The sequence below is a fragment of the Glycine soja genome, chromosome 10, assembly GCF_004193775.1.
Source record: "Glycine soja cultivar W05 chromosome 10, ASM419377v2, whole genome shotgun sequence".
Classification (NCBI taxonomy): domain Eukaryota; kingdom Viridiplantae; phylum Streptophyta; class Magnoliopsida; order Fabales; family Fabaceae; genus Glycine; species Glycine soja.
Window position 1 is genome coordinate 39,446,507 of NC_041011.1, and position 13,851 is coordinate 39,460,357.

At 34.7% G+C, this 13,851-nt stretch overlaps 1 protein-coding gene across 1 annotated transcript; it reads left to right on the forward strand.

Annotated features, from left to right (window-relative positions):
• Positions 1-7,643: 7,643 nt before the first annotated feature.
• On the forward strand, positions 7,644-10,350 carry LOC114370108. Its single transcript, XM_028327393.1, has 2 exons — positions 7,644-8,536; positions 8,630-10,350. Exon 1 carries the CDS (start codon positions 7,747-7,749, stop codon positions 8,479-8,481), a length of 735 nt encoding a protein of 244 aa, XP_028183194.1. The 5' UTR covers positions 7,644-7,746; the 3' UTR covers positions 8,482-8,536; positions 8,630-10,350.
• Positions 10,351-13,851: the final 3,501 nt, after the last annotated feature.

Below are 13,851 nucleotides of genomic sequence, written 5' to 3' on the forward strand. Positions count from 1 at the left end.
GTATCTGAATACTCAAACCGAGCTGGTTGGCGGAAAAACAATCGTCTTACCGTTTGTGATTCGTGAATTCCAAGAGGGGGGATCCCTTTAGGTGCAACTTGCTTGATTAAATTCTTAAGTTCATCGATGGTACATGTTGAAGGAATTTGAAATTTCTTAGGATTTTTTCCTGTGAACGCGCAACCAACAAATTTGTTCTGCGGTGGCATGTTCCATTTGCCGTTGTAATACAGGATCGCGTCATGAATACGAGGCATAGTGCGTTCAAGTAAGTTTATTATTCCATCTGGTGTTCTTCCAACGGTGCATAATAACTCAATCGGACCAACACAAGAAAATTGATCATTACACATTAACATTGTGTTGACATCGTCATCATTTATCAATTTGATACACTCAAAGCGAATTTGGTTACCTGTATCGGTGAATGGCTTCCGGTAGTGAATTTCATCCAAAAATTGTTTGTCGGATAGCTGAAGGGTATTGTGTATTCTGGTTTTTAGGCTTGCAAAATCACACCTATTTGGTACTCGAATGGGCACCGGAGTTGAAGTTTGGAAGTAAACCCCAGTATCATTGTGAATAATCGATCCATTTGGATAAATGAAAGCCAACCTTGAGTTGACAATCGTCTGACTGCTAGTTTCTCCTAGAAATGCCATAGTTTGTGTATCAGTTGGGAGATTATTTGAAAGCAAGATAATGTGTGATTTAGTAGCCTAGTCTGCCATATATATAGATGGTTGTGACCGAGCCTTTGTTTAACTTTGTTTACAAAAAAATAGACACGCGTAAATGTGTAGTCAAGTCAGCCAATGTGTTGTCGCTAATGTGTAGTCAAGTCAACCAATGTGTTGTTGAGCGACTGCTAGTTTCAAAATGTGTACTGAAGTCAACCAATGTGTTGTCACGCTCAAACTGTAACACGCATGCATGTCATTATGTGTTGTCAATTATGACAATGATGTATGCTGTACGCGTAAATGATTTTTGTTGGACCAACAATTTCCTTGCTTAACCAAACGAGTAGTTGATAATATTAATTGGTTAGTGACGGGTTACAACGAATTATATCGCATAATGAATACAAATAAATAAACAATGAATGTTTAGTCTTCATTTAGGTCTACATAGTGTGTTTTGAATGACATCAAGCTTGTGTATTCCTGCATTCTACTAATATATGGAATTGCCCATTGCTTTGCCTGAGAATAACAATTGGTTGACCACAACAGCGCTGGGGGCGGCAACGGACAATGGTCTTTCAAATAAACCTGTTGTACATGAACAAACATTATATCATGCGCTGACCGTGCCAAACGAACAAGCGAAGTCATTGCATAATTACACTAACTATATTCAATGTACCTGAACAAAATGATTTCCAAACACGTGACCGACACATATGATGCGGTGGCCAGAAGAGTCAGGTGGTGGTTGACTTCTAAGAGGGAAAAATGTCATGCTTTGTTGTTGGGACAACGATACAAGGATTACGTTATACCGTGAAGCAATCACATATCCCATGTCTGTTATATCCATCCACTTGTCCACACTAACCTGAATGAACCAAACATACACATGTAAGTAATTTAAACATTGTTATTAAAAAAAATTAACCTAAAAACATACCTTTGAAAATCCATCAACAAGTAGGGACAACTTTAATTGTTCAAATCTCTCTGTGCCACCGAAGAGGTTCATGTACTCATGCGACCACCTGCCAAGTTCTTTAAGCAATTCATTACGCACTAACGGCCACGAATCTTCCCCCATACCTAATAAAGCGCCAATGGACCGATATCCACAGTTACCGTCCGCTTTCACATCCACAACGTCACGAATGAAACCTTGAAAGAATGACGCAAATTGATCCAACATCGGGATGATCCTTGTTGGCTGACGCGGTTGAGAACATGATGCACTTCGTTTCACTGGAGAGTTGCTGCTTTGAACAGAATGAAAAGCATCAACATACTCCCAGTAAGACGGATCACGCTTTGTGGATGTTTGACTTCTTTTCATCGGTTTCTTCGGTGCACCTTTAGTGTTCACCTTTGATGGAGGAGGGCACATAGAGTTATGATCAGGGTATGCGATTTCTCGAAGTTTACTCTTCAGATTTACTTTGCCAGCCACATCAAGTTCATCAAACCTTTTAGATATGACCTCTATTTCTTCCTTGATGGTGACTTCCGTCTCACATAACCCTTGGTCTGAAAAGCAAAGTCTCCTCCAAAAAAGATGGACTGACTCCAATGGGATGCTGCTAGCAGTATACCTAGAAAGCTCACATGCACAAGGAAGCCCGTGCGTGCTTCTCATCACACAACCACAAGAAGAGAGATTGTTGCCGAGATAACGTAGACGGTCAATCTCAGAAGCAATCTGATTTAAAGCATCCCTCGAAATCATCCCAAGAAGCCTCTTGTATAAGGTTTTTTTATATACATGGCCAACCACATGCGTACTGGTTTCAAAGGATGCTTTAATTTCGACGTGTTGCAGCGTGATCATGTTGTTCATGGCATCCCAAACACTACATAGGTCTCCAACGCTATTTTGTAGTACTCTTTTGAGAGCCCAATGAGTTGATTCAACCTTACATTTAAAATACACAACAAACATGAAAATATACAACAATTAAATACCATTTAATATTAATCGTTACTAACAAATAAAATCAGTTGTTAATACCTGTTTGTTGTTGTGTTGCCTAGGTGCATGACCTTATTCGTCCATGCTGTAATAAATTTTTCCTTGTGGGGGATAATCCATGTGTCATTAACATAGTCAACGAACATCGGCCAAGGCGAACAAGCAACTTGAAACTTCTGATATGACTCATGGAACTCGTATTCGGACGGACAATCAACCAAAGTACCCCAGTTATCCATTACATAGTCCCACGCATTTTTTTCCCCGATTAAAGATTTGCACTTCGCCTTCACATTCTTATCGATATGAAACCTGCACAACAAATTAGTAGACTCGGGAAACACAGTTTTCACTGCATTCATCAGTGCTAGGTCTCTGTCAGTGACAATAACAAGAGGGAGGCGATCGTGTCTTAAAAATAGGCCTCGAAATCGTTCCAAAGCCCATACAATATTATTAACACGCTCAGCCTCCAGATATGCAAACCCAGCAGAGAATGTCATCGCCGTTGGTGTCACTCCAACAAAGTCAAGTAGTGGGAGTCTGTACCTGTTTGTTTTGTAGGTACTGTCTATAAAAAACACTAGATGACATGCATTGCATAACTTTACTGCATCTGGGTGACACCAAAACAGATCACGCACCACAACTTCATCCTTCAATCTATGCCAATGAATGTATTGATCACGTTCGAGAAGCTTCATCAGATGCTGCATTTCGGTATCAGCTCCTCTTATTGAAGAACGATATGCACTTCTTGCATTGTAAATTTGCTTTATCGTGGTGTAACTGTCGGCATTGTGTTCCTTCAACGTTAGCAAGATGTTTTTCGGTTTCACCATCGACTTTGTCATATCAGCAATAATTTTCTTTTCTTCCTTAGTCAATCGCCCGGCGTATGGATGTCCAACTAAGGACTTCGCCAATTCATGATTATGAATCCCACAGATCAACTTCACCATCCAACCTTCCCCTCCACGCACTGGTTTCCCACGAAGCCTGAAGGGACAACCACATTTCCTACTCCCGGTGTCTTTTCTAACGAATTCTTTATTTCTACACTTGTACGTACCACTCCTTTCACACCCAATTAACACAAATGAACTTCTTCCTCTGCTACCGGTCTCTGTGTCAGATCTCATAATCACTGCAACAAATCCATTTTCATGGGCAACTGTTCGAGCCCATTGCAAAACATCATCTCGAGTAGCGAATACCTACAACGCAACCCTAACACATTAATTTTCGTACAAACCATCAATTCAACCAATGACTCAAATTATCTATGATTACCTGAGATGTATTAAAAGCATTTGAACAATCGACATGTCGTTCATTCACTCCACATTCTTCTTGATTATCATAATCATAATCCATATGAACTTCTTGTGACATCGCAAAGTCATACCTCCATTGATCTTCGTCCATCTTAAGGACATATGCATCATACACAAGTACATTCAAATTATCATATAACCACATCCAAAAATTTACTACACCTTAAATAACAAACATATTAATAGGACATATGCATCATACACGACTATATTAAAATTATCACTATATTCTAAATTTATAACTACATTATTTACTTAAACTAAACTTATCACTATAATAAACAACTAATAAAACATTTTTGTACCATTATACATTTAAGTTACCTAAATCATTTAATATTATACCATTATACCTAATTAAATCAATAATCCACAACATATATAAACCAGAAATAAAAAAAAATTATAAAACAGAAATATATATATATATATATATATATATATATATATATATATATATATATATACCATTATAAAACAAAAAAAATTATAATCCACAATATATATCATTATACCTAATTAAACCAATAATTCATTATTAACTAACAGAAATATATATAAAACAGAAATTAAAAAAATTATAAAACAGAAATTAAAATAAATTAGTAATAATTTAACATTCCGGAAGAAGGTTTTCCGGAAGTTACGAAGGCCAATTCCGGAAGAAGTGCTTCCGGAAACTACTTCCGGAAGACCTTCTTCCGGAATTGGCCTTCACCACTTCCGGATGAAGGTCTTCCGGAAGTTACGAAGGCCAATTCCGGAAGAAGTGCTTCCGGAAACTACTTCCGGAAGACCTTCTTCCGGAATTGGGCTTCGTAAATTCCGGAAGACCTTCTTCCGGAAGTTAAGAAGCCCAATTCCGGAAGAAGGTCTTCCGGAAGTAGTTTCCGGAAGCACTTCTTCCGGAATTGGCCTTCGTAACTTCCGGAAGACCTTCATCCGGAAGTGGTCATTCCGGACCTTCCTCCTTCTGTGCCTAAAATTTCTTCCGGATACATTTTTTACTGTTTTTCTTCTCTAAAAGCTAACCGGAAAACGAAATAAACGCGTACCTCCGACAAAATAGGAACAACAGCCACTAATAAAACTTCAAATACGGAACACGGGACCACCAAATCTTCAAATACTTCACTTCACGGGACCACCAACAGACTGCTGAAGGGACCACCACCGAAACAACAGCAAACAGAAGAAACAAACAAAGCAAACGGAAGAAGAAACAAAGCAAACGGAAGAAGAAACAAAGCAAACGGAAGAAGAAACAAAGAAAGCGCAGTAAAACACAGCCTGAAGACGTTAATTTAAAGAAATTTACACAAGGGCAAAATCGTCATTACATACGCATTAAAAAAAAAAACTAACTTCCGGAAGAAGCTTCTTCCGGAAGAATTCCATTGTCTTCCGGAAGTCTTCCGGAAGAAGCTTCTTCCGGAAACATTCCGGATGACGTTCTTCCGGAAATTGTCTGTGAGTATTTCCGGAAGACACAAATTAATCTTCCGGAAGAAGATTCTTCCGGAAACTTTCCGGAAAAATTATTTCCGGAACTTTTCCGGAAGAACCTTCTTCCGGAAGAATAATTGTTGAAGAGCAGTTTCGCCACTTCACTGTTTGCTGGGTGCACGTAGCAACTCCCTAAAATAAAATAAACACTGAATATGCAAAAGCCTTGTATTGGATCTGCACCTCCACTCAAGCACCTTTGTTCAAATTTGTATTTCCGTTATATGATCTTCTAACATTACAACAAAAATAGATGTGAAGTTTCTCAAATAGACAATACAACTTATTTTCCACTTACATATTTTGTTGTTTACACTTAATTTTATTTAAAAAGAAAAATAAAAGGTTGCATTGATTACCAGCGTAAGCACGCTAGTAGCACAATGTTAGTAACATATTCTAGGATAATTTTTCTAATTTATTCTTTATTATTTGTTAAATTTTATTTAAAATTTAAAAAACGATGAGTGAAATTTGTTAAATAAAAAAAGAGACTCACGAATTTTTATGATTTTAAATAAATATTATCCAATAATTAAAATTGTGTTAGAAAATATGTTAGTAGCATTTCTTTTATTATGAAAATACTCAAAATTATTATTTTTTACATTAATACATTTTTTATTGGAAACATTAATACATGTTTTAATGTAAAAATTATGGATAAAAATTTCAAAATATAGTTGAATTTATGCATATATTTTTATTTTAGTCTTTTTATTTTTTAAAATAATTTATTAAATAAGTAATAGAATATATATAATAAATATAGTAAAAGATAATTAAAAATATAAAAATATCTCGTATGATTTGCTATATGTAATAGTAGTAGGATTAGATTGGTTTTCATAATAAGATCTGAAATCTCATCCGAATCAATAAAAAAAATCTTAATTTTCAATTATTTCGGATCAATCTTTCACTAGTAATAATTTTAACCGACTCAAATAAATCACTTCAAGTAAGTATTAAAAATACTTAATGATTTTGTAAAAAAAAAAAATCATTAATAAAATCCTATACATTATTATTGTTACATTAAAAAATTTGATTCCTAAAAAATTTGTAATTATTAAATATAGTCTTCGCCGTTAACAATCTTCGTTAAGTGTTGAGATGTCTACTTAAGTGACCACAAATACCATAGATTGCAGATGAAGAGGATGAATTGTTGTTCTACGTCGCAGATCTCCTAATGAGTGTTTGGTTGGTGTACGTTCATGGGTGGGTGTTTGGAGTATTAGGGTTCAACAATTACATATATGTGACATACATGACATTTAATCTGTCTTATTTCATGACATTTCATCACTCAACATAAAATATTAACTATAGAGATTATTTTTAATAACGAAAAATTCTTTACGGACCAGTTTTTTTTTATAAAAAAAAATAGTTTATGGACCAAAAATTCAAAACCCCATAATTTAAGAACTAAAAACTTAATTAACCCTATTTTAAATATATATTTTTTATGAAATACTTTAATTATAGTTTAGTATTGTGAAGTTAGTTTGTTTCCCGGAAAAAAAAAAAAACAAAGTTAGTTTTCTCTTGGTGGGGTTACCATTCAGGCACATCTTTATTTTTTTTCGACTTTTTCATATGGGATCATTTTCAAATTATTTCTAAAAAGGGGTAAGTCATAACGGTTGTTATGATTTTTGAGTAACAAAGTCTTAAAATTATTTACAACTTTAATGTAAAAAAAAATTATTTATGACTTCAAAGTGCTTAAGTTTTTTTTTTTAAAAAAAAAATTACAATTTCAAAGTTGCAATTTTTTTTTTTAATTTTACGACTTTGAAATCATAGTATGTTTTTACTGTTTTAGGATTTTTTATTTAATATGTTATATATTTTGTAAATACTTTTTATTTTATATATTTTTTAAAAATATATAACATATTAAATAAAATCATATAAAAAATATATACAATATATTAAAAAAATTAATAACAAGTAAAATTAAAATTATTTATTTAATGATTTAATAAATAAAATTATTTACAATTGAAAAAAAAAACAAAAAATATAAGTAAATAAAAAATCCCAGTAAAAAAAACACATTATTTATAAAAAAAACTTATAACTTTAAAGTCATAAATTAAAAAAAAATAAAACTTAACTCTGAGGAAGAAGCAAGTAAAAGAGCCTGTCATCAAAGCAGATCAGGAAGGGATCCGTTTCACGGTTATTCTGATCCTTTTTCACTCTCCAAAACCCTAAATCCCTCTCAATTGCCATGAACCCTCCACCCACCACCAGCTTCCCCCTGAAGGGCGAATGCGGCAACTGCAGCTCGAAGGAGCGGCGCCTCCTCCACCGGCTCTGGATGCGCGGCATGAACCGCCACCTGTGCACATCCTGCGTCCTCCGCCTCCATCCCTCCTCCTTCTGCCCCTCCTGCTTCGACTTCTTCGACCAGCCTCTCTCCGTCACCTCCTCCGCCTTCGCCCACCGCTTCGTCTCATGCACCAAATGCTCCTCCCTCACTCACCTCTCCTGCCTCCCTTCCCCTCCTCCTTCCCCCTTCCTCTGTCCCCCTTGCTCCCAACAAACCTTCTCCTTCTTCCCAGATTCTACCGCTCCATTAGATAAACGCCGCGCCATCATCCTCCTCTGCGCCTGCAAGATCGCGGCGGCATCCGTCTCCAAATCCCTCGCCCTCGCCAGGACCAGAGTCGAACGCACCGTCCGCGAGGCCGCCCTGGCGAGAAAGAGGGCCAGGGATGCTCTTGACCATTGCTCCATCGTCGACAAGATCAAGCGCCTCGGACTTGAAGGCACCTTCGAGGCTTCAAACAGCAAGTACTTGGGAATGAATCATAATCATAACAATGTTGTGAGTAATAAAAAAGAAGAGCTCAATGGCTTCGGGGGAGGTCAGGGTAAGGTTAAAACTGAGGCGATGTCCTTGACTCCCCCTGTCAACAAAAATGGGAACAACCACGCCAAATTGCCGAATCGAGTAGCGTAGTTCATGTTGCCTCTACTAACATTTTGCTCTGGAAAAACCATTCGGATTTATCAAGGTTATTTTTTCTTTTTCGATTTTGTTTTCTTTCTTCCGTGAATGCAGTTTTGTGGCTTACGTTATGAATAACACCTCGTTTTGAATTGTGCAGGTAGAGGAAGAGAGTGAGTGTGTTCTAGAGTTTTGCAGTGGAATTCTGAGTAAGAACACATTTTATTTGTTTTGGGATTTTTTTTTCCTCAAAGCATACGGCTGATTCGTTTCATTATCCACTCCATTATTCCCTTGTAAAGCCTCCGTAGTATTGTGATTATGCGACTCTATTTCATTTTAAGTGCCCCGCCTGTAATTACGTCATGCACATTTTTTGTTGTTCCCTTTGTCAGTATCATCATATGTTAGTCCATTTTCTTTTTAGTTCCTATATTAGGTGACTGATGGTGAGTGGTGACAGACTCCTCACACTTAATTTTGGTTATCTTGGATTTATTAGCTATCAATTTTGGAATTGGTTGGATTTAGGGTTTCTTTTTTCATTGGGTAGATTTTAGATTAGACTTGGGCCATAGCAGATTTCACGTTTGATCAGCTATGTGTTGCATATATTTGAGAACTGGTTAGTAATTTGCTAGAGTTGCTGTTTGTATTCAATTTAATGTCAGGTTTAGGTTTCATATGCCTAATAAACTGTTGAAAATCAACAGTTTCTCCATCGGCTCTTGATGTTCCGTTTTAATTCTCATGGTAAAAGTTATCTTGTGGCCTTGTTTACCTCTTTTTTAGATAAGTTAAAATTTTATTGAATTAAGAGTGCTAGTGGATGAAAGCATAAGGGATGCTCAGCCTAGCACCAAAATGAAAGTACAGAAAATGCTAAATTCTGCATAATATGCAAACTAAAAGCACAACAGGAAAACATTCACCAAAGGCCTTGAGCAAAGTGGCCTTGCATACCATTTGAAATGGCCAAAACAAAAGATTATCTTTCCAGTACTAATTCAATGACTTGAATTTTGAGTGTAAAAATACTTGACACGTGGCCTTCTGAGAAATAAAATCATGAATGTTAGTCTTTAATGGAAATCTGAAGTTTCTGTTTTTTCGAGGCAGCTTAGTATGTATATGCACTGCATGGCCTGGGGATGTCATGCTGTTATTTGTGTTGCTTTCTTCTCAAACTGGCTCTTGAATGTTTTGTGTGAGTGATGATGTTCAAATTGTGCTCATATTCTGCTGCTAGCCTCACAGTTGAACAGCCCCCTTTCTCCTATTATTTTCTTGTGCTGGCGGCATTTGGGGGGAAGGAGGGTGGAGAAGGTGGTGGTTTAAATCTGCTTAGGTCCTAGATCAATTATTATCACGAGTATTATGCTCCACAGACAATTTAAGATGCTATTTGGTCTGTCATTTTGGACTGAGTAAACCTATTAAGTGGTGAATGGTAATGAGGCATACAAGGTCAATCTTCATATGTCTATTGAGTATTGATGGTTGATATCTTTGATAAAGAGCATTCAGAACTTAAGGTGTGGTGACGTGGAAGCTACTTTAAAGAATCTGCTAGAGTCACAAAATAAATCAGAACAAACATCATTCTCTATTTTTATTGTGTGATAGTGTAGAGAGAGGTATAAGGTCCAAACCCAACAAGGAGGGGAAAGCTAAATCATTTAAGAGTCTAGTTTTGATTTGAAAATTTCAGTTTAATCCTCATGAACGTAAGGATTGTCATACTTTCTTAGATCCTAGATCTATGTACTTATGGGGTGCGGATTATCTGCAGTTAGAAGTTGGAGAGAGAAGGGAAGATCAATCTTTACCCTTAAATCATCACATTTTTTTTGAATATTATTCCTAGAAGTGCTATTCTCACGAGTTTGTTTGATTGGCATTTAGTAATTATAAGAAAAAAGGAATTATTGAAAAATTGAAGAAAAAAGAAAAATAGAAAAAAAATGTGAAATAATGAAGTGGAGGTAGTACTCTAAAAACTAACTTCCATTCTTATAAATATAATTACAAGATACCTAATTTGTATTTATGAGAACAAAAAAAATTTAGAATGTTCTTCAAAAATTTGTACCAAATATAGGAATAAGATATTTTCAAGGTCACTTTCCTGAAAAAAAAATTGTGATACTTTAAACCAAAATGTTCTCTATGATTTTAAGTCACTCAAACATGAAATATATTTGTATGTGGCAACAATTGTGAAACCTGCGGAATTTTATGCCTTAGCAGTTTAGTTACATTTTTAATTTCATTCTGACAATTTTATTTTGTCCAAAATCATCTATTTTTTTTTTGTATCTTCAACTCAAAAATTACCCACCAAAAACATAAAATCTGATTCAAAACAAAACAAAAAAAAAATTCTCTTCAAATTTAATCTCACATCCTTCAAAAATAATATTTTTTACAAAAAAAAATAATATTTTTAAACATTTAAAATTATTCCATATCCGAATTATATCATAAACTCCCAAATATTTGAATATATTCTTTTAAAAAAAATAGATATGAAAAATTTGATGGAAGGATGAAATTTACTTAATCTTAAAAATAGTAAAGAAATTAATTAACTTGAAAATAAATAAATAAATAAATAACCAAAATCACACGGCTTAAATTAAAAGTGTAATTAAATCATGTCTTAAGCTAATGTTTAGAGAATTTTAGAGGAATTAGCATAAATAAAAACAACTTTTATGAATAAGGAAGCATAATTTCAAAAGACAAGTTCTTTTAGGTGTTTTTTATGTTTTACTTTAATCAAAATTAGAGTTTCACCTCAATATATTATTTTTGTCTACATCACAATTACTTTTTATGAGATAATTCGAGCCTTGTAGAATCATTGTAAGTGTCATCATCACTGTTTTTGAAAACTAGAACCAAATCGGCTGGTCAATTAGTTAAATTGGAAAACTGTCTAATGACCACCAACCCAGTAACTCCAAAAAATTGGGACATCTCAAATCCACTTGAACCGGTCCAAACTGGTGATAAACTAGCGTAAAAAATCGGTTTGTTCCGGGTTTTTTATTTAATCTAAAATATATTTAAGAAAAATTAAAAATACATATTTAAATATTATACATTCATATCAATTACTTTGTCAATTATTCTTAATTTTTATCTTATAAAACATATAATTTAGTTATTTATATTAATTTATAATTTTTAATCCTGATTGCTTACAATTTTCTATTATTTTATTACTTAAAATATTATATAATATTAAAATATAAAATTGGTTCAACCACAATTAGACTATTGAACCTTAGACTAGTAACTTTATCAACTCAATCATCAGTTCGATTTTAAGAACATTGGTGAACATGGTAAAAAAAAATTATGTACGCTATCTGGAAATTTATTTAGTAATAAAGTATTTGAAAAGATAGATATATTTTCTTGAAATATATGTATTTGACTATTTGTTGCTCAATAGTTTGACACTCCTTATCACTTGACTGTTGTTAGCCACAGGATGGATCTGGATACAAAATTCATTGGAGAAAAGTGAGAAAAAAACAAAGATGGAAATGTTGGTGAAAATGTTTGTTTATAAGAACATGGAAATTTCTCAAGGTGTCTTATTTCCAATATGTAACGACGACTAACACGACCCTTAACTCTCAAGAGTTGGCTAAGTGATAAGAGATTTGAGTAGTTTACATGAAATCTTATACTCAAACCTAATTGTTGCTATTGTATAGAAAAAATAAAATAAAATAAAATAAAACATAATTCCTAGTAACAACTAACACGACCCTGCCCAGAAATGACTTGTCATGAAATCATTTATTTATATCAAGTACAGATATTTCCTTGAATTTGATTAACACCACTTCATTCAGTTGCCAGCTTGATTAAATCAGCAACCAACAGTAAGTAGCTTTCCAGCAATCTTCCCATCCCTTTCAGCTAATAAAGCACGGGATAGAACCTCAATAAGTAAAAAGACAGTAAGCCATTATGGTAGTGACCACGAAAAATAATTCTCTTTTAAATAGCAGTTGGTAGGTACCATTGTCAAATTACCATAGATGTAGAGTACCGAAAAGTCATCTGCAGCATACAAATTAGAAAGGTTAATTCCCGCAAATGAACAAGATTAAGAGATCATGCTTTTAATATGCCAGTGTGCGTGTGCATGCATGCGAGTGTTAACTGTCAATTAAAAGAATCTAAGACCCTCTTAAGTTGCCACACCAGTCAGCACTAGCTGGTAATATGCATAAAACTTGTACTATGAGAGTTGAGACCATTTGATTAAAACCAAGAAGAATGAATGAACTAGCTTCACGAATAAAGCATGCCATGTATATATTGTCAAAAAAGTAAATCTATCCTTTGAAGTGAAGTCGTATGCAGTATGTAAATCACAAGTCATTCCACATCTTACAGAGCCTGGCAAATTAATATGACGAAGCTAACATCTTGCCCATCTGCATCTCTTGAAAGAATTGTCAGTGACACAATAGTTTTCATTGCTGCAAGACTAGGTACTGAATAAACAATCCTTGATGGATGGAGCAGTACTTGTGATGGAACTAGCATGTTAAGCAATTAAGATACTTTTAATAGAATGCTGAAGTTCCATGTATCTCCAAGGCCTTCTGCAGGTATATTGCTAACAGAATCTAGTGAGGCAGAATTATCAAACAACATTGTTTTACTCCTTTCTCTAACATCAGATCCAATCAATAAATAATGAGTGGTTGCATCAGGAAGCCATCCTTTCTCTAACATCGAATCCAGTAATTGACGAGCCTCGTGTTCCTTACCCTCTTTCAACAAGACAGTTATTAGAAAGCCAAACATTGCTGGATTCAAAATGTCACCATCAGAAATTCTATCAATTGCACTAGAAATCATAGATAACTGAGAATGATTGGTTATGAATGACAGTTGATCAAATAGTCTGTCTGGATCAGGTATTAGACCTTCATTGACCTTCATATTGAAAAATAAAACGCATTCCTTTACTTTCTTTTGTTTACTCATGCTTTGAATAAGTATACAATATGCTTCTACATTAATATTGCTGCCGACCATCAACATTTGTGAGAGGAATGCTAACAGATCTTCTGCACTTCTTGATTTTGACAACTCACGCATGATAGTAGTGTGTGTGACAATACAACAAGAAATACCACAAAAGTAAGCTAATTGCCATAAACTTATGGCTTGGTTGACCTGTCCTGAGTCACATACACATTTTATCAACTTGTAGAAGGATAAGGAATGAAGAGAGCATCTCTTCATTGACATATAGTGGAACACTTCAATGGCATCTTGAGAATGCTTGATGTCGCTGAGGCCACTAACTAGTTCAGAATAAGAAGCAAAATCTAAAGCCCAACA

Excerpts from the sequence above, each read along its gene's own strand:
- LOC114370108 (XM_028327393.1), top strand. The coding sequence starts at position 7,747 with ATGAACCCTCCACCCACCACCAGCTTCCCCCTGAAGGGCGAATGCGGC.